The 19,736-nt window shown below is 38.9% G+C and overlaps 5 protein-coding genes across 5 annotated transcripts; 2 read left to right on the forward strand and 3 right to left on the reverse strand.

Moving 5' to 3' along the window:
- Nucleotides 1-136: 136 nt before the first annotated feature.
- pigx (phosphatidylinositol glycan anchor biosynthesis, class X) lies at nucleotides 137-3,853 on the reverse strand. Its single transcript, XM_028026805.1, has 6 exons — nucleotides 3,673-3,853; nucleotides 3,298-3,382; nucleotides 1,858-1,993; nucleotides 1,550-1,763; nucleotides 806-906; nucleotides 137-680 (listed from the first exon to the last, which is right to left on the reverse strand). Exons 1-6 carry the CDS (start codon nucleotides 3,737-3,739, stop codon nucleotides 543-545), a joined length of 741 nt encoding a protein of 246 aa, XP_027882606.1. The 5' UTR covers nucleotides 3,740-3,853; the 3' UTR covers nucleotides 137-542.
- Nucleotides 3,854-4,078: 225 nt separating this feature from the next.
- cep19 (centrosomal protein 19) lies at nucleotides 4,079-5,507 on the forward strand. The gene is made up of 2 exons (XM_028028455.1): nucleotides 4,079-4,387; nucleotides 4,844-5,507. Exons 1-2 carry the CDS (start codon nucleotides 4,258-4,260, stop codon nucleotides 5,188-5,190), a joined length of 477 nt encoding a protein of 158 aa, XP_027884256.1. The 5' UTR covers nucleotides 4,079-4,257; the 3' UTR covers nucleotides 5,191-5,507.
- A 2-nt stretch (nucleotides 5,508-5,509) lies between these two features.
- Nucleotides 5,510-9,590, reverse strand: ing5a (inhibitor of growth family, member 5a). Its single transcript, XM_028028454.1, has 8 exons — nucleotides 9,454-9,590; nucleotides 8,092-8,163; nucleotides 7,788-7,954; nucleotides 7,527-7,638; nucleotides 7,324-7,420; nucleotides 7,093-7,228; nucleotides 6,700-6,761; nucleotides 5,510-6,611 (listed from the first exon to the last, which is right to left on the reverse strand). Exons 1-8 carry the CDS (start codon nucleotides 9,488-9,490, stop codon nucleotides 6,572-6,574), a joined length of 723 nt encoding a protein of 240 aa, XP_027884255.1. The 5' UTR covers nucleotides 9,491-9,590; the 3' UTR covers nucleotides 5,510-6,571.
- Nucleotides 9,591-10,485: 895 nt separating this feature from the next.
- On the forward strand, nucleotides 10,486-14,552 carry plekhb2 (pleckstrin homology domain containing, family B (evectins) member 2). The gene is made up of 8 exons (XM_028027547.1): nucleotides 10,486-10,632; nucleotides 11,248-11,298; nucleotides 11,431-11,583; nucleotides 11,697-11,799; nucleotides 12,197-12,236; nucleotides 12,717-12,800; nucleotides 13,201-13,315; nucleotides 13,412-14,552. The coding sequence occupies exons 2-8, from the start codon at nucleotides 11,262-11,264 to the stop codon at nucleotides 13,546-13,548; spliced, it is 669 nt and encodes a 222-aa protein (XP_027883348.1). The 5' UTR covers nucleotides 10,486-10,632; nucleotides 11,248-11,261; the 3' UTR covers nucleotides 13,549-14,552.
- Nucleotides 14,550-19,636, reverse strand: LOC114150828 (vacuolar protein sorting-associated protein 4B-like). Its single transcript, XM_028027545.1, has 11 exons — nucleotides 19,428-19,636; nucleotides 18,656-18,767; nucleotides 18,421-18,565; nucleotides 18,105-18,163; nucleotides 17,906-18,025; nucleotides 17,666-17,822; nucleotides 17,414-17,562; nucleotides 17,198-17,279; nucleotides 16,857-17,076; nucleotides 15,379-15,519; nucleotides 14,550-15,288 (listed from the first exon to the last, which is right to left on the reverse strand). The coding sequence occupies exons 1-11, from the start codon at nucleotides 19,446-19,448 to the stop codon at nucleotides 15,187-15,189; spliced, it is 1,308 nt and encodes a 435-aa protein (XP_027883346.1). The 5' UTR covers nucleotides 19,449-19,636; the 3' UTR covers nucleotides 14,550-15,186.
- Nucleotides 19,637-19,736: the final 100 nt, after the last annotated feature.

The raw sequence follows: 19,736 nt of genomic DNA on the forward strand, positions 1-19,736 counted from the left end.
AAAAACACTTAGGAAAAAAAAAATACTTTAAAAAATAACTGAAGCTGAAACTGAAGTTTTACATAATTAAATATATTTCATCACAACTGGAGATCTCTTTTAAGGGGTTTGAGTTGAAATTATACTATTCCACACCTTAATGTTTCACGTTTATTTCATCAACGTTAGCAATTATTCTGACATGTACAAGCAAATATAAGATTGACATATTTTATTTATCTAAAACATCCTTTGTAGCTCTAGACATTCTTTATTTCTGTTTCCCAACTGCTTAAACAACAACAACAACAAGTTATCTTTTGATAATGTCTGAGCAAAATTTCAATTTCATATCAAAAAAATGAATTTAAAAAAATCTGTAAAATCATTGAGTCGCATTACGCTCCTCTGGGAGAGTTTGAGATGTGGATACCTGGGATTCTTTCACAACAGATACAGATCTGTTTTGCATTTACAGCAAGCAGCTAGGATGATCCTGGCCCCAGACATGACTGCTCCACATTATAACCCTGTTTAGAACAAGTCCTGTTGACTGTTGCAGCTTAAACAAGTCGATGTTTCAACATGTATTTAGACAACGCCACACAGCAGACCATAGTGGCAAGAAGAGTCCCACCGCAGACGAGCATCGTCGCTGACCCGTCACCAACCGGTAACATGACACTGACGGTGCTGGACTCCTAAAGGAAGCAAGACATATTTTGAATGAGAAAGAGGGAGATTTGAATAGTAGGGTTGTTTCTTTCTTTTTTCTCTTTTTTATTTTGTTAAAATGATTTGTAAAGATTTAGAGAAAAAAAAGCACCTGCTGCAGAGGTTGTTTCACCCATGAGCATGTGCTGGAATTGCTGACAGTGCATGGAGCGTCCACTACAGAATGAGAATCAAATCTGCGAAGATCTGAGCCTGGAATGGAGGAAATTACAAAATCTGTTTGATTAAAAGTTGCACTGTCTGTTCAATATGGAAAACAAATCCTCTTTTTGAGTTTCTTCTATAGAGGGAATACAAGGGCATAATCAAGACATCTTCAACACAAACATTGTCGATTTAGATCAGATAATAAATTGTATGTTTATTAGAGATGCACCAAGCAATCACCCAAAGATTGAAATCCAACAACATTTCCTTGATTAGCTCTTACTGGTAGGTCAAATACTGACTCGTGATTTTTTTTTTTTACTAAATAAATTATTAAAAACACTAAAAATGTCCACACTTTTCAATCTATAATTGCACCATTAAACTATGATGCTCTTTTTAAACTGTATAAAAATCGAATACAGTGAAGGATTTATACTGTGATGCATAAATGAGGATTGTTTTGTAAACGATGTCTTCTCTGTCAGATTCAAAACTTATACATCTATCAAAAAAAGTGCAGCACATTTCTCTGCATTATAATTTTTGGATGGGGGAAAAGAAAAATCCCCTAATCTGTCAAAACTGGAATCGGTGGGAAAACTCGAGGAAAAGATAGCCAAACAAAAAACATCTGATTGGTGCATCTGTACAATTTGAGAAAGGAAAAGAAACATTAAATGTTTACATTTTTCTGTGCGCAGCAGCAGGTCAGGAGGTTCAATGTGAACAGATGCGAATGCTTCCCCAGCAAAAGAGGGCTCGTGATAGCGCCCGTGTACTGGAATTGTTAATTGTAGGAAACTGGGAGCTGATCCAGTATGGGAGGGAAACACATAGGTAAGAAATCCAGACGTCTTGTGAGCAGGCACTTCGAGGTCAATGGCTGAATCTAGCAATATCTTAAAGAAATGAAGACAAAGATAATTAAGAAAAAAAATGCAAATATGGACTTTTTAAAACCAATATACTGTGCCATGGTTGTCATGGTGTTACCTCAAAGTTGCTTTGATCACTTAGGGATGCCAGTTGATATGGATCTACAAAGACGCCATTCGGCCATCTGTAAAGCAGCAAAACGCTGGCGCCACTGAGTGCGCTTGGTCTGAGCTCAACAGTGGTTGTCACCTCCCTAAAACACAAGAGAAATTAGTTCCTGAAGCCTTTTTTGTCTCTTTATAACATGTATATGAATTAGAAATGACATTATGGCCACCTGCTAAATAGACAAACTGTATTTATCCCAGACTGGTTTATCACAGCAGCAGATATAAAATCATTACAACTTTTTCAAAACCTTAGCAGTAAAGTACAGTGAAACATAAATAATATCAATAAAGAATTTCAAAGACTATTATGCTCAAAAAGATAAAATAGTACTCAAATGACATTTGTTTTTTTTTTAAGAGATTAGATTACTATATGATGGGATGAAGGTATTAGTTGTGTGGAAAAGGTGTTAGTATTACATTCACAGCTGATTGTTGCACAAGAGTTTCTATACTGGTTGCTACACTAGAAGAGTTGTAGCAGTCCATTTGAGAGGGTTCTTCATTGCTTGTTTTGTGTGTGGTGAACGACTATTTTTAAGTATCCTACTCTCACCCACCATTTTTTATGTGCACAGTCTGCAGCGAATTTTGGAGTCAACCATTCTTATCAATTTAATCTTTTCTTGCCCAAATAGCCCTGCCCCGATGAGTCAAGACAACAACTACGCACTTGAAGTTATGTTGTGCTTTTACCGCCAAGATGTTAGTGGCAGATTTTAAAGGTGGAGCTTCAAATCTGTCATCTGTCTCATTTGTCATCCCCAATTGGATTGAGATGTTGGGAATTTAAAAGTTAGGGTAACACAGCAAATGTTTTGTAGAGCTCTCAAAATGTTTCTGTAGTACAGTATAGGAATAGTGTTTTTTTTTTATCATAAAGGAATTTGCTATCCATTCCTGACAGCTTTGCAGCTAAATATCCAGCAAACTGCAGTTTGGATACCCTTCTATTAGGGATGCACTGATTTATTGGCACCAATCTCCTTAATTTTGGGAGATTGGTGATCGGTCGACACATACATGTAAAGTCGATCTCATACCCCGAACTTATCTGGTACTGGACACAATCTAAATCAGCAGGTCAGACTTTTTAAAGATTGAAATTGGCGATCAGCCAGTAAACTGCCATCAGTGCACCCCTACTTTCTATGAGAACCAACATTATCTTCACAATCTCGAGCATTTTCTTGAAAAGGCATCTCAATTTTGCCTTGTCAAATGCACTTAAATCATTATGATCGCCAATTTTATCTGGTTCTGTCACATCTACTTTGAGGACAAACTGTCCGCCTGCTATTATCTACAACGTAATGTGTCATGATGAAGACATATTCGCTTCACCTGCCAGTGGTCACAATGTTATGACAGGTGTATAACCAGATACCTGTGGAAGCCCTTCTTGCTAAGCTCCAGGGACACAGAGGATGATTCTAGCCACTGTTTGAGCTGATCGCAGTGCTCCTGCTCGTCTGCGAAAATGGGAGTATTATACAGATAAACATTTTATAAAGAGTTAGTAGATAGTATTTTACTGCAATTTAGTAGTTTTTTTTTTAAATATAGGAACTCTTGGCTTAAACTGTCCATAGTATAATGTCTTGGTCAAAGATATTTTGGTCAATTGTATTTTCGGAGACGTGCTTCACGTGAGGACATGTTTTTACATTTAGGGAAAATCTTAATCTCTTTTGTTTCCAAGACATTAATCATTAGATCAGTTTTCTTGCCAAGAAAGAAGACGTCTAACTATATTACTTACCCGCTTTGTTCAAACAATAGCATTTAGATAAGCAAGCCAACACAAAAAACAATTCAAAGTACATCATAATCGCTAAAGTAAATTTTTACATGTATTTTCAAAGTATTTGAAAACACAAATACTTTGAAAATGTGCGAGGCTTTTTCCACATTTCCTAATTCAAATGTTTACGGAAGACAACATCGTAGGACCATTTTGTAGTTTTATGGAAGCCAGCATCCTGCCTGACTATAAATCAAGTCCCTCGAGTGTTTAACGTCGCTGCCAAGCTGTTATAATATACTTTAAAATGAAATAATCAGGTTTAATTAAAGTTAATTAATTCAATTTTACAACTACGGGACAGTGGCTCGTATAACCTTTTTAAAAAATATTTTTGGACAGGCTTCACTAAAATCTTTGCCTAACGTAAGGCTCCTTGGTAACGCTTCCCATGAAAGGTCCTGCAATTAATTCTATATGCATTTCTCTTCGTTTTCAATTTAGTGAACAATATTATAGCTATTATGGATTAAATCATTTACTTTCAAACTCTAAACCTCAGAAAAGGACATATTTAACCATCTTTATCGAAAACGGAAGGCGATGGGATTTCAAGCAAAGCGGTGCGGAGTGCAGTTCAACCCTCCTTCTATAGTTCTGGTTTATATCCACACCGACACCAATAAGATACGCAAAAGAATCATACCCATACGAAATTTCTCCAAATCTTCTGGTAAGACAATATTTTTCAGCAATTATATAGTTAGTATCGGAATTACAGTTTCAGGAGCAGAGTAATGAATACACTTACTTTGACAATTTCCTGATTGAATAAAAAGATCAAAATGAGTCATGTTGCAATCGCTTTACGTTATGAATTTAAATAAATAAATAAAAAGGTTCCTGGGTCCAAAAATAAATGTAATCATTAGCAAATGAAACAGTTATCCAATCCTTATGATAATAGCGCAATGCAAAAGTATTCATACCCCAGGAACCTTTTCACAAATGTTTAAAAAAAAAAAAAAACTTTTAAGTGTTTTTCACTGCCGTCGCAGCTGTGTTTTGGACTGTGTCTCTACCAGTTTTAAAATATAAATTTTTTTAAAAAACCTGGAGAGGTTTGACTGCTGTTGCTGTGCATTTACATCCACTGAATTAAAATCTTGATATGATCTCTGACTTCCAGACTGCAGCATGGCTGCAGAAGGATTGAAAAACCACCCAAGGCACAGGGGCTATCTGGATCAAGTGCCCCTAAACCAGCTGGAGAAACTCCACATCGTCCTGCGCGATCACATGCAGGGCCTGAGTCTGGAGAACAGCCTCGCTTCGTTCCAGATGGACCCCGACGAGGATCTGAACAAACTGGATGACGAAGAACTGGCCCGCAAAAAGGGACAGATGGACACACTGTTCGAGAGGAACCGCAAGCGGAAAGATGACCCGGACTTTGTGTACGACCTGGAGGTGGAGTTTGACAAATCCAAGGAAGAGAAGTGCAGCTGGGATGAAGAATCAGATGAGGACTTTTGAAACTCATCAAAAGTCTTCATCTGTAGACACCTAGTAGAAATAAAGCCATCTTTCTCCTGGACACAGGGCTGGCCCAAGAGGAGGAGGGCTCGAGTGGAATTTAATTTGGGTCCCACTTCCAGTTATGTCCGCTGCAATTAGTGGAGATAAACAACAAACCCTCTGGCAGACATTTCAGCATAAGCTCAGATACGGTTGATAATATCAAACTAAACAGCCCCGTGTTTTAGAAAACATACATGTCAAGCTACAACAAAACAACGTAGGATTAATAATTGAAATTTATTTGTTATAAAATACAAGACTTTTACAAAATACATACTTTGGTTTTATTTATTGTGGTTTGCACACAAATGAAGGATATTCACAGTCAAATATGAAAGAAGCTGCTAAAGTTCTAATAAATTACATCTTGAGTCACCGGGATTTAAACGCAACACACATATCTCTTTGGAATAATTTGTCTACAAAATATCTTTTCAATACAAAAAAATACATTATATATTTGTCCATGTACGGTTCCATGTGGAGAACCGGCGTTTTCCCTACAGTTGTACAAGCCAGGAAAACAGCAGACATTCAATAGCAAAGTTGGCTATGAGAAACTACGTCTTAAAACGCCTGCAGTATCAAACGTCTTCAGGGGCAACGATTTCATTCAAAGTGCTTGAATACCTCATTCAGGTGACAGAAGACAACGACTGACCATTAGTACCACAATACATTCAAAAATGTCATAGGCTTGTGTTGAAATTTTGAGTTTACATTTCTTCTTTGCCAGTTTGGTTTAAGGTGATTGTTGTATCACTCGGTCACTTGCAGTCATTTATGCGGTTCTAGTGTAAAACCCTAAAGAGGTAGTAACGACAAACTAAATCTGACTTCCTTTTTTTTTTTCTTTTAACCACCGTTGTTTCCGTAAGGATATACAGGTGTTTTAAATGTAATTCTCAGCAGGCTCGTTAATTTGTTTCTTAAAAAAAATAGTTGTTTATAAAACTGACATTTCAAGTATGCTAAAGCAACAATCTTGGACTTGCGACTTCGTTAGTCAAGATTGTATTTACATCTTTTTTACTCGAAAAGGAGAAACTTTCTGACAAGACCCGGACAACACAGTAAATGTATTGTATGACAATTTGATTTAAAGCTACAAGACAAAGACGGATGTGCTAAATTTTAAAGAGGGAAGGGAACATGGGGGAAGCTGGTGAGGAAATATGTCACAAAAGTAGCTTTACACCAAATCTGGATAAGGTTTTCAAGGAAAGTTGTACAAACCGTCTTTTTAAAACGGAGTATTGCTGAAACAAAATACAAACTAGACTACTTAGTGACACCAATAACACAAAAGTAGGTTGCCGTTTCTGAAAGGAAAATTTCATTTTTTCTTCCTGTCTTGAGTGCACCTCGGACAGAACCTGTCAGATGAAGGGGAAAGAGGAAGGACAAATGTTCAGAGAGTTACTGGACCAATGCCTGATATCTTCTAGGGAGTTCAGGTCTCACCATTTTCCTTTTGGTTTCGTGGCGAGGTCAACACAGGCAAAGTGGAACCACTCAATGGGACACTGAAACGACAGGAAAATCATGTCAGCCTGCAGATGGCTTCAGATGAATTTAGAACGGAGATGAGGATAAATAATAATATATATATTTATTTTTTTTACCCCTCCAAGGGGTCTTTTGTGGGCTCTAGTGTCCCTTATATGATAGTAGGCTGACAGAAAACGGGGAAGGAGAGGGGGGGGAGACATGCGGCAAATGTCGTCGGGTCCGGGAGTCGAACCCGCGACGGCCGCGTCGAGGACTCAAGGCCTCCAAATATGGGTCGCACTAACCACTACGCCACCACGGCACGCCCAAATAATAATAATTTTAAAAAAAAGGTCGAAAACCTACATCAGGATTATCACATCCGATCATCTCTCCATAGGAAACCTGGTGGCACAGGCAGTACGTCGGCTCATTGGGGTCCACCGGCATGTCCAAAACGTCTGACGGTTGCATCGGCAGGAGGGCGTCGCTCAGGACCGGACTGAAAGGATCAACGCAACTCATGCACCACGACTCATAAACACAAACAGAAACCCTCTGAGATGTGGCAAATCCTGAGCCGACAGGCCGAGTTACCTGGCCTTCTTCTTCTTTCTGGGAGAATCTTCGTCGGAGCCCTTCCTTCCTCGACCCCTAGACCCACGCTTCTCTCTCTGGCTCCGCATCTCGCTCTCTGGGGGGAAGAAGAAGAAGAACGGGGGGGGGGATTTAAAATTGCTCATAATAACAAAACTCGTCATGCAGACTCACAGGAAAAGTCTTCTGGTTACCCGACTTACTTTTCAGCGCTCTTCCATCTGCACTTTCATAGCCGCTCTGTTCTAGTTTCTCCTTCAGCTCGTTCTCAAACCGAGCCAGGTCTGCATCCAGTCTGCGGATATGTTTATCCACCTGCGGGAAAGAAATGGTCTGAATGTTTAATTCCATACAAATAAAAGCAAACGATAAAAAAAATATTTAAACATCTACCAGAACAACTGATAAATAAATATCAAAAGGAAGAAGTTAGGTGAATTCTGGAAATGTGTGTTCAGACTGACCATTTCATACGTCTGCATGGCAAGCTGGACTTTGTCATCACTGAACTCTTTGCACTTGCTGTAGGCGTTCTGGATCTTCTGCAGGTGTTCCACTCTCTGCGCCGAGGCGAGGTTCTTCACATTCGCTATGTACTCCTCCGCCAGCTTGTCGATCTCGCCTTTCTTTTCTGCGAAAACGACAGGGGATTGTTTGGAGAGACAGAGAAACTCCACCGATGCCACCACCGTTCTAAAAGCTCGTTATGCAAATTCAAAAGCAACCAATTTAAAATGGCACCAAAAAATAAAATGGTAAAATAATGACCCTCGGTTCTGTTGTCCAGGTCCCGCATCAAGGTGAAGTTCCTCTGTAACTCACATGGTAGATTTTCTATACCTAGACAGAGAATTAGTGAATAATATTAACATGTATTTTGATATTAAAAAAAATATATAAATAAATAAACCGATATTAATTGACAGGCAAAAGTACCAGTTTTGGCTTGAAAGGCTGAAATTAGTGGGCTACTTTAATTGAAATCAACAATTAAAATGATCAAAACAAGTGAAATTTTGGTCAGGAAATATGAACAATATTCTTTTAGAACTTTATAATAATTTCAGGCCAACATACAGTCTATTTTCTTATCATCTTTAGATTAATAAACAATTCAAATAGGTGTTAAAAATCCTCAGCGACAAAAATGAGTCAATTTATTCATTTACTAGAGTTTACTGCCTAATATATTTATGTTTTGCATGTCAGTTTGAGTATGACTCCAATAATGCAAATTGCAGAATTTCTTAATATTTCAGCACCTTTGACATTTAGAGTGTGAGCACATTTAAAACTATGGATCGCACACCACAAAGACGTATCTGTAAGCTGAAAAATGTACAGATTCGTCAGGGGGAAAAGAAGAATAGTTCAGAAAAGGATTTTTGAGTGCTATGTTAGCTGCTATTTTCTTGCCTTTTCAAACATGGTAAATATGATTTGATGAATTTACTGAGGGAAAACCTTTTTGTCCACTACACATACGTCATGAACCAACATGCAGTTATGGCGTAGTAGTTTGCATTACCACGATGTTAGATCTTTACACAGCGACTCCGTTGGTTTCGGGGCGCTGAAGGAACTGTGTGCAGCTCCGGACTGCCTCAGTTTGGGCGCTGCTTCAAACACCCCGCCCCCCCCGGCGCCTAAACAGTTACGGGAAACGCGGTCTCCAACAGGTTGCACATACACGGTGCAATATTTAACAGTAAAAACCCGAATAAGACGACAAAAATATATGTTGACGAAAAAAAATAAAATTAGAAATTATTTTCCAATTTCAATCTTTAAATACGTGCTGCTGTTTATTTTACAAACGCAAAAATAATTCGTGTTATAAAGTAGTTACGTTGTGTACCATTTAATACGGCCAATTTAATTTCGTTTCTTTACATCAGCAGACTGAGAACTATAAAGTGACAATTTATTCTGCTTTATTTCCATCGGAGCAACGCTACTGTTAGCAAGCGAGCTATTTGCTAACGTGCCTGTGCTACAATCTACCTCTAGCCGCTCGAGCGTGTCCTTCGATAGAGAAATAAATAAATAAATAAATAAACAAAACTAAACCTCAAACAAACTTTAACGTGACAATGTTAATCACGGTACATGTCGTTTCCCGATACTCACTGTCAAGATAATGCTCCAAGTAAATTGCCGTTGCCATTTTGGGATATCTATTTTGCTTCTGCGTACTCTCGTTAGCACGCTAACAGTTAGTCACAGGGAGCGTTTGTTTTGGACTGCAGGGTTTGCCGTCAGTGGGTGGCGTGGCGATGCGAGTTTCAGAGTTCGGTTGTAAACCAAACAAATATATGCGAGTTTTCTTTACCGTACTATTTTTTTTTGTTCGCAAAACTTATTCGTATGATACAAATCTAAATAAATATATAAAATACATAAAGTTGAGTACTACTCAGCTTTAGGCCGCTAAGACAATGTCTTAATGCATTTTATTTCAATAAATAAATAAAAACAATGGTCTGTCATTAAAATTTTAAAAAATATTTTATTTTTCCACAGGTTATTAGAAAAAAAAGAACTGTGTGCAGTAAAACACGTTATGGAGTTACAATTTATGACTTTTAAAATAGTTATTTTTTTTTATAATTTATCCCTGCATCAACCTTGGATGCAGGGATAAATATCAATTTGTAAAGTCAGGCTCAAAAAGAATGAAGAATAACTGTTAAAATTTTAACAGTAATTTAAACCTGCCTGAAAATCATATATCAACATTTATTTTTTGCTTTTTTATGACAGAGATGGCCCAAGGGAAAAAAAGCAAAAAACATTTTGGAAAAACCTTCAGATTTAGAGATAATAATGTAAAGAAAAAAATTGACAAAGTGTTTCTACCATGACTTGTGAATCTTTGTTCTTATTCCTGAAAACATATTGGTTTTTTTGGTTGGTTAAACAATGATCTTGAGACATCTAAAAAAAATATATTTAATTTTCACTGCTCGCACTAGACTTGTGTGCACCTGGAACAGGAGGTTACTAATAACCAAACGCACCTTCACTTCTTTTGCTGGCATTTTCCACCGTGGTCAGCTGATGGATGACGTCATTGAAAACAAACACCGCCCTCTCCACAGAGACTGTTGATTCGCGAAGATGCTCTCTGGGCGGGATTTAACGCGAACCGCAGACCGAAGACATAACGGATATTTGCGATGTGTCCACTTTGCTGAGCGGTCAGACATTTCTTGCTCCGAGCAACACATCGTGTTATTGTGCATATCACTTCCGCATTCTCGGTATCCTCAAGAAAGGTTATCTCGTCCAAAACATTTAAGGACTTAAGTAAGTATTTAGACTAAAAAACACATTTTAACGTCATATAAGAGCGTATAGTCGGAGTTTTTACTTTCCTATAAACAGTTTAAACTCGCGCTAACATGTCTGCTCCTTTCTAGCTATTTACAGGAAGCAACTAGCGAAGAATATTTCATCTATTTCTTACACTTAGTCCTGTGTCCGTTTTTTAACCTCATATTCTTCTTACCAATATCATGTTACCAATTTCTTGCTTTCTATTCCTTTAATGTGTAAAGCTGAGGAACCCTGAGAGTCAAAGTAAAAAATAAAAGGTTGCTGTTCAACTTAACTTGGAATAAATTCTTGATGTAATACAAAGTCAACAATATCTTTACACCAATAGCCTCAACCATGGTTAGCTTAAATATATTAGTTTATAAGCTATATGCAAAAATAAGTGCTAAATCATTGCCTTTATCCATCAAAAAACATAGGTATTTGTTTTCTTTTAATGCTGTAGATTTCAATAGACATCGTTGTGAACTTGGTAATTGTTTTACCACTCACGAGGTTCTTCTTAGACATGCCCCACCCTGTTACCAGCCTCTGGAGTTGTGAGCAAGACACTGTAATAATATTTACTTTTTTTTTTCTCTCTAGGAGTTTCCTCTGAGATGGCTGTGGTAAAAAGTGGCTGGCTCCACAGACAAAGTGAGCAAACTTTAAAGCTTTCTATTTGCAAATCAGCAGTTAAGTAGCACATAAAAAATATATATATATGTCTGTAGAAACACGACCTGATAAATAATAATAATAAAAACAATTGTGATGTTTATTTTGAAGGCACCATCCTACGGCGGTGGAAAAGAAACTGGTTTGACCTGTGGGCCGACGGACGCCTGGTGTTCTACAATGACCAGCAGCGGCGTGACATGGAGGATGACATCCACATGAGAGTCCACTGCATTAACATCCGCGGCTCTGCTGCTTGTCAGGGTATTGTCACATTGTTTTGTTTTGGATCATCAAAATGGATGAGAGGTGTTGTTACTGACAGTTTTGATATTGTTTTAAATGTGCCACCTTTGTGTTTTTGTACTTCCTTCCAGAGCTGAACCCACCGGATGGGAAAGCGCGTGACGCATTGTTCCAGATCGTGTGCAGAGACGGGCGGGTCATCAGCTTGTGTGCGGACAGTGCAGATGATGCCTTGTAAGCCGACAGATATACTCTCCAGTCATTACGTCAGTTATTAATTCACACTCAGCCCCAAATTATCCATATCCCAGGCATATTTAGGTCTAAAGTAAACTTTTATTCTGACTGTAAGTATAATTAATCATTTTGAGTGACTTTCTCCAAAGATATTCTGACAGAAAATCTTTGAAGAAAGCTGAAGATTAGGGTCATGGCAATGATTTTCAACATGCCAGTATGAATATTTTTTAAGAGATGCCTATCATTTCCTATCAGGAACAAACCTCTTGATTGAAAATAATTTCATATTTAAATTTGTCAGGAAGGTTAATACATTTGGGTTTAATTTTATGTTTAGGTGTGTAGAATTTGGGTAAAATGACATTAATGTGGTTTCTCTTCCTGGTTGCAGAGCATGGACCATGGCACTGCAGGATGCCAGGATAAACACGGTGAATGTTTCGTACATTTAAAGGAACTCTTTTTGTGGGCAAGGTCTCATATTTACGTTTGTAGTTTTCCCTTTTTTTGTGCAATGTGAGACAGTTCTCATATTTTCCTTCTCTACACCGCCTTATTGAACTATTACACGTCTTGAACTGCGTTCTGTTTTGTCACAGCACAATCATAAAGTTCATTGTATTTTATTCTTTACTTTTGTGATGAACACAAAGTTCTAAATTGTGACAAAAATTATTACGAGAAATTATAATGCTATTATTTTAATGCTGTTTTCAACTAATCTAATAATAAATGAAAACAGAAAGGGAATTCTGCCAATTAAGCTCACTGATTTCTCATAACCTCTCACCAGTTTCTCGGTTCCAAAACCTTCAATGAGTGCGCATTTGTTGCATTTGTCTTAGCAAGTAGCTCAATATTGCTGGTAAACTAATTAAGTCTAATTTTTTTGGTTGTTTGATGTTTCACAGGTGGTAGCTGCTCCTCAGATTGGCTTTGCGCAGGAAGTGGTGGCATCTGCTCCTCCCCCTTACTCAGAGTACGCCCAGCCACAGGTACAAGGAGTATCCGACGTTAACACGACTGGAAAATAGAAAGCGTTATCCATATTCTGACGCTGCATTTTATATTGTTTTATTTTTTTGTTTAGCTTAATTTATTCAGACTCCTTTACAATGAAAATGAACAAACCCCAGCGTAAACTTAAAAGTCACTATTTAAAGGGGCGGTATTATGTAAAATCGACTTGTTTGAGCGTTATGTTATTTTTATGACAACTGAAGTTAACGTAGTTATTTGATTTTGCTGTAAATCAGCAATATGTGTCCTCAATAACTCATAAGAGACCCTTTAAGAGCAGCTAATTTGCTCAAAGCTACGTTTTGTCGCCATCTAGTGCAGACGTTGTGGAAGTGTTCATCTGTATCTGTAAGCCTCATGTGGGATTTTTCCCAGGTTTATGCTCCAGGCCCATACGGAGACTACACCGCTCCGCCTGCTCATCCCACACAGATTATATACTCTGGCGAAGGGCGACACTACGCTGTTGCTTATCCATATCAATATCAAGGTAAATAAACTCCACCCCGCTCAGCATGACTGCAGCAGTATTAGGTTTTTGGCTGTGACGTGGAGGATTAATTCATAAATTTGTCATGTTGCTCAGGTGGATATGTGGCCCCCGAAGTGAACCACGTGATTATCCAGGAGCGGCCGCGCGGCGACGCGGGGGACGTGGCTCTGGGCATGCTCGCCGGAGCAGCCACCGGTCTGGCAATCAGCTCGCTCTTCTCCGTTTTCTAATTGGTCCCGCTTCGCTAAAGCGTTTATTTACAGCTTACAGTGTGCGCTCTTGTCAGTGCAGTCACATGATTTCAAATGAAGCGTGTCCTCTGTCGGACTACATCAATGAGACATGACTGTGACAGAGTGGATGACCTAGTAAATACTTTTTAGCACTTTCCAATACTCCCAGGCAGTGTTTTTGCTCCTTTCGTGATGTGTGCGTTGAAATATCTTTAACCAAAACCATAACGATTATTCTCTCCGGCCTGTTATTTATTAGATCATTTATCACATGCAAGTCGCTTTCCTCAGTTTCCTTCAGATTCACACACAGTTGGCCTTTCACATTTGCAAAATGAATGAACCTTTTTTTCGTACTGTAACCTTTGTTTACTTTCCATTTACTTTAGTCACAGATCCGCAGTGTGCCCCTGGCTTTGTGTGTTTGAGTCAGACTGGGATTTAAGCACTGGATGCACTAAATCAATACATACTTTCCCTGTAGCATCTTTAAAGTCATCTGGAGAAATGTTGGTTTGCATTGTTTTGTTTGTTGAAAAAGGACACCAACTACGAAGGCGCAGTAGCATTATCCTGAAGTTTAAAGGGACACAAAATTTCTGCAGTCCTCTATTTCAATTTATCGTTTGGTCTATTTTTCTTTTTTTGTTGTCTAATTTTCTTGTTTTGTTGTTGTTGACTCATTGGCAGCTGCTGAAACTTACCTCCTGTTTTGATTTGTTCATATTAATGTGTTCATGTTTGGTGCACAAACATTCAGTTAAAGTTTATTTCTGTTTAAAGAACCTAAAGGTATGTGATTTCATCTCCACAAACAGCCTCTTCCGTAACATTTTATTGAGCCTAAGAAATGTTAAAGAGAACTCATTTTCTCTAATAGCTTAACAGTAAAGTTACTTTGTTTAGCAATTCTTAAGCATGTTTAAAGATGTGACTTAATCGGACTCGGATGTACTGATTAAATCAAGATGTTATTTTAACAAATAAATATATTCACATTACTTTTGCATTGCGTTTATTTAGCCCTGAGTCTTGTTCACAGAACACAAGAAGATGCATAAAATGACCTCAGATTTTAACAATACGTCGATAAACTCCAAACATTTTGACCCCCAAAAGTCACCGCCTAAACACACTGATCAAAACATGACCAACTGTATCTACAATAACATCATAATGAAGAAATCGGATGTACACATACAAACATAACACGGAAACTGCTGAAAAAGCTTCTTTGAATAGACCGTAGTTCATTTTAGAAGCAACAAAACCCAAAAGACCAAAAGCCTGAGAAGAATCAAATGAAAGAAAAGAAAACAAGTGATTTTGTGTTCATAAAGGAGGCAACATCTGTAAATTTAAACCGTCCTCTAGTCATAAAAGTAAACTTTAAAGCAAAGTTTATTTGGTACAAAATAAATCCACCTTATACGTGGTGATGTTTGTAGTGTTGAAAAGGTGCAAAGACGTGTCGGTATATTCGTAAACACTAGCTTCAGTGGAACAACAGATGAAACGGTCAACATTCTAGGAACCTAGCGAATTGTCCATTTCTAAGATTTAACAGACCAAAAGATTGGCACACTAAGTATAATTGATTAAGGAAAAAATTACCAAACTCCCATCTTTAGCAGATTAGCCTTCTTGACCAAAATCTTCCGTAAACTTCTTCAGCTTGTCCAGGTCTTGCTCGTTGACTGTGGGCTTGGTGTTGCTCAGAGACCGGAGCATGTCGGCCTGCACAGAGACCACCGAGCAGGTCATGGCAGGTCCAGATCAATCTGATCATCTATATTGTAAATTAAAAGCACTGATTTGGTTTCTTACCATGGACACCACAGGCTCCAACAGCTTTTCCCCAGGAACCTCCATCCACGTCATCTCTACGGCGTCGGGATCTCCAGGTGAGCACGGCGTCAGCAGGTCGTCAACCACAACGTCGGGGTTGCTAAACGGAGATCCGCGAACCTTAAAATGTGGGATCGGACAAAAGTGTTATCAAAGTTTGGATGGACAGAAGATAAAAAAGAAAACCTGCCTCTCTTAGGGTTACAGCTCTATACGGAAACAGAAGGGAAGCACAGCTGGGTGTGGAGACTGTCTGCAAATTACAACAAATTCATGCTAAGCTAACCTGGGAAAATGTAGTTCCTTATTTTTTTTATTTCCCGACATAGTGCTTGTATGTATTGACGCAAAGTACACCACTGGTAAAGATGTGTATTAATTTAGCGCGTTATTATATTGAAGTAGCATTACGTAATACTGAATACTTTAGAAAAAAATGTAAACTATTTCTATGATTGTATTTATTTAGTGACGACAAAAAAGCAACATGGTTTAAAAGATGTTTTAAACCAGCACAATTATTGGTGAAAGTGCCAATCTCTTAAATAAATTTAACCAAAACACACTTCCTTTGCTGTTTTTATTAGTTGGTCAAATCTTTAGACTCCTGTAATCTTCGCAACACGTTGAGCTTTTCACCAACAACAACTCCAGGTACGTTTGACACGCAGGAAACTAGCAGTATTTAGGAAAGCGCCTCATCCCCACTGTTAAGTACGGTGGAGGATCTGTGATGCTGAGGTTCTGTTGCTCTTTCAAAGCCTCCAAGAACTTTTAAAGTTCTAATTACTACCAAATGTAAATGTTTTCAGCAAGACAACAGACCAAAATAACACAAAAATGGTTCACTGAGCACAGACAATTTTATTTTTTCACAACATAGTCATCCCCAAAACTGAACGAATGTACTCAAATGAAAGATTTTCTAAATCGCTCAGTGTGAGATTATGCCAACGCAAATAAAGATGAACTTTCAAAGGCCTTTTACACATCTGCCAATAAAAAGAGCCAGAACTTTATATTAGAGATTAGTGAACTAGTTAATAATTTGGGACAACCTTCAGACTATGTTCCCCAGATAGAAATCAACTGTGTGTAACTTTAGGTTATTTTTAGACTAAAGTGGGTTTATGAGGTCTATTAAAAGAGGCAGCTGACTGGAGTAATCAAACCCAAACACATCAAAATATTTGACACAACTTTAACTCCCTGCTACGATCTGGAATATTTACTTGGAAATTGCTTTGAAAACAGTTTATTATGCTGACATTCAATCGTTTTCTGTGCCTGAAGCTAACTTTAAATATTTTCTCGACTTATTTTTCACCTCGTTTATTGATATGAAAAACTCTTTCAAACTCGGGCACATTTCTAATTTCAGGAAAAAACTGATTCCAAAGGAAGTTTTTCCAGCTGATAAAAAAAAAACTGGAAGATGTTTTTTTTTTTTTTTTTACCTTTTTGAAGTGAGTCGCTGACTGAACCCTCCTGACGGGCTGCATGAGGGCGTCCCTGACAATTATGCTGATGTCTGCCCCGGAGTAGCCGTCTGTCTTCTTGCCCAGAGTGACGAAGTTGTCGTCCGTCAGCCCGTTGGGGGTGGAGCCCAGGTGCAGCTTGAACATGAAGGAGCGGGCGTGCTCCTCTGGCAGAGGAATGTAGATCCGCTTCTCAAACCTGGCACCAGAACAAAAGCTTCAGTAAACCATTACGAGACCTTCGGCGTCTGGACGATGTGGACGACAGCCAGCTCCAATAAACCCTCAGAGGTGACAGGGAGGATTCGCGCTAAGCTAACCTTCTCCTGATGGCCGAGTCTAGCGTCCAAGGAATATTTGTGGCTCCGAGCACCAGGATTCCATCGTTGTCATTTCCAACGCCTGGCGGGAGAAAAATGCGGCAACGATGAAAAAATAAGCAATTAAAGACGAAGGAAATAAGAATTACTAACAGAAAAACAAAACACTTCTTTAGTTAGCTCTGACTAACTGCACTCAAGCGTCCTCTTGGTCACCTTGCATCTGAACGAGGAACTCCGTCTTGATTCTGCGAGCGGCCTCGCTCTCGTTTTCGCTCCTCGAGCCGCAGAGGGAGTCGATCTCGTCGATGAAAATGATCGACGGTTTGTGTTCCCGCGCTAGAGCGAACAGGTTCTTCACCAGTCTAGAAGCAGGAAATGACAACAGTGGGACAGTTTTCTTTTGTCCCCCCTCCCCTCTACACATTCAATTTGTCGTCCCCGTCATCCTGAAAACCAGAACCTCACTTTTCGCTTTCCCCCAGCCACTTGGACACCAGGTCAGAGGAGGAGACGGAGAAGAAGGTGGAGTTGTTGGCTTCTGTCGCTACCGCCTTGGCCAGGTAGGACTTCCCTGTTCCCGGAGGACCAAACAGGAGGATTCCCCGCCATGGAGTCCGCTTGCCTACGAAAACACACGCAGCATGGAGCTAGAAACAGGCCATACGTTTGCAGCTCTTTTTTCTGTTTATTTGTTTGTGCCAATACCTGTGAACAGATGAGGGAATTTGATTGGGAGGATGACAGCTTCTTTCAAGGCTTCCTTGGCTCCTTCCAGTCCCGCAACATCGTTCCACTTCACATTTGGTTTTTCCATTACAATGGCACCTGGAAAAGGAGATGATTTCAGTCACTACACTCAGTTAAAGCATTTCTCAGAATTCAATCAAACAGTAATTTCATTCACCTGAGAGCTGATTTTTGAATTTCTTTTTCTCCTGATCTTCCCCTTCATCGCTTTCACTCCTAAAATATGGCAAAAATCAGGGAATAACGAGATTCAATTCCAGCTTACAAAGCTATTGATATAATTTTGATTGTTAAGGAAACAATAAATCATCAGGACACAAACAAATACTTAATTAATCAGACAATTGCAGTAGTTTTTAAGTAGTTTACTTTCTTTCTTAGTAAAAACAAACAACAAGAAGTGTTAAAATATTCACATCAGCAACAGACACAGCTGAATATCAGTTTATTTCTGATTTGTTGACCGCTCTAACCCTTTGTCCCCGGACTCTTTGACGGGTTTGGCCGGAGGACTCTTCTCCTTCTGCTTCAGGTAAACCTTCAGCTGCTCGGCTCGGTCCAGGTAGTCGGCACACTTCGCCCGGATACTCTGCTTCGCTCGGTCGCCCTGCGCCTCGTCTGCAGCGACAACACAGAGAATCACAATGACAAAAAGTAAAAAATCTAGTTCTGTGTAGTTGAGTGAGGGGAAGGACGGCGAATCCTTACATTTGATAACATGTAGGAAGTACTGTATGGCATGCTCATAACATCTGAGGGCCTCCTCGTAGTTCTTGGCTTTGTCCTCCTGTGCCGCCTTGCTGGCCAGGTCGATAGCTTTCTAAAGGCAAACAATAAGACAGGAAATTGATAAAGACGTTTGGAAACGTTCAATACATGCCAACATAATCAGGGTTGCTAATAAAGAAGTGACGTCACTCGGTGGTAAACACGCTCCTGTCCTTTCCTTTCAGCTATGATGCCAGTGCTGATCTCAAAAGGAGAGTTTTTAAATAAAAAAAAAAATCTATTTATATACAGTTCATGAGTTATCATGCTAATATTATGCTCTATTTAATAAGGGGCTTACAAAATTAAGTAATCATTGGATTTACCTTTGATTTGTTCCGTTAGAACCTTTCAGAGAAATAGTATATCACAGCATGTTATGTTTTTTTTTTATTTATTAAGCAGAATAAAAGTCAGCAATGTTCATAACCACAAATTGACATCACAGTGACATTAGCAATACAGGACTAGTACATTTTCCCTTTAAAATGTTCCAACTTCCCAAGACATCACATTCTGAATAATTAAAAACATTACTGAAGTATACTAATGAGTAAAAAGTGCGCCCTTACGAACATTTTGTGACAAAACAGCTCCGCTTAAAATGAAATAAAAGCGTGTTTATTAGTTTGTTTATTAAAGCTGAGCTAAACAAGGCGTCGTACCGGTTTCCAGGTGAGTCACGTCAATGTTTTAAAAGTCTGTCACTTACCTGTAAATTTCCGCCCGCCATTAGCCGCTTCTGTCGCCGCAACCTGTCCGGGTGCGTTGAGATTAAATATTAAAAACTTGTGGCTCTTTTCTCCTGTTGTGTCCGGTTACTTAAAAGTTACATTCAGACCACTTTCAGTCGCTAAACATCCCAAAGGTTTGTCTCTCTTCCGCATTTGAACTTCGACTGCTGCTTCCGCGGTGCTCACGTGACCAAACTGTCATCCTTGACGTTTCTTTTTCCAACGTCCCCGTTTGGTTTCCTGTATATAACCCAGTCGCTGCTGGAGTAAAACGCCGATGTCATCAT

The sequence above is a fragment of the Xiphophorus couchianus genome, chromosome 9 (assembly GCF_001444195.1).
Source record: "Xiphophorus couchianus chromosome 9, X_couchianus-1.0, whole genome shotgun sequence".
NCBI classification, from domain to species: domain Eukaryota; kingdom Metazoa; phylum Chordata; class Actinopteri; order Cyprinodontiformes; family Poeciliidae; genus Xiphophorus; species Xiphophorus couchianus.

Bases quoted from the DNA above. Each gene is read 5' to 3' on its own strand.
- LOC114150828 (XM_028027545.1), bottom strand. From the start codon at position 19,448: ATGGCGGGCGGAAATTTACAG. The intron at 18,768-19,427 runs GTAAGTGACAGA...GTTTGCCTTTAG, and splicing joins TGGCGGGCGGAAATTTACAG to AAAGCTATCGACCTGGCCAG. The intron at 17,077-17,197 runs GTTAGCTTAGCG...TTCTGGTGCCAG, and splicing joins GACTCGGCCATCAGGAGAAG to GTTTGAGAAGCGGATCTACA.
- pigx (XM_028026805.1), bottom strand. From the start codon at position 3,739: ATGATGTACTTTGAATTGTTTTTTGTGTTGGCTTGCTTATCTAAATGC. The intron at 3,383-3,672 runs GTAAGTAATATA...CCATTTTCGCAG, and splicing joins CTATTGTTTGAACAAAGCGG to ACGAGCAGGAGCACTGCGAT. The intron at 1,994-3,297 runs GTATCTGGTTAT...CTTGTGTTTTAG, and splicing joins AGCAAGAAGGGCTTCCACAG to GGAGGTGACAACCACTGTTG.
- cep19 (XM_028028455.1), top strand. From the start codon at position 4,258: ATGGGATTTCAAGCAAAGCGGTGCGGAGTGCAGTTCAACCCTCCTTCT. The intron at 4,388-4,843 runs GTAAGACAATAT...TCTGACTTCCAG, and splicing joins AAATTTCTCCAAATCTTCTG to ACTGCAGCATGGCTGCAGAA.
- ing5a (XM_028028454.1), bottom strand. From the start codon at position 9,490: ATGGCAACGGCAATTTACTTGGAGCATTATCTTGACA. The intron at 7,229-7,323 runs GTAACTCGGCCT...TGATCCTTTCAG, and splicing joins AGAAAGAAGAAGAAGGCCAG to TCCGGTCCTGAGCGACGCCC. The intron at 6,762-7,092 runs GTAGGTTTTCGA...CTGTCGTTTCAG, and splicing joins TCGGATGTGATAATCCTGAT to TGTCCCATTGAGTGGTTCCA.
- plekhb2 (XM_028027547.1), top strand. From the start codon at position 11,262: ATGGCTGTGGTAAAAAGTGGCTGGCTCCACAGACAAA. The intron at 11,584-11,696 runs GTATTGTCACAT...ACTTCCTTCCAG, and splicing joins CGGCTCTGCTGCTTGTCAGG to AGCTGAACCCACCGGATGGG. The intron at 12,237-12,716 runs GTGAATGTTTCG...GATGTTTCACAG, and splicing joins AGGATGCCAGGATAAACACG to GTGGTAGCTGCTCCTCAGAT.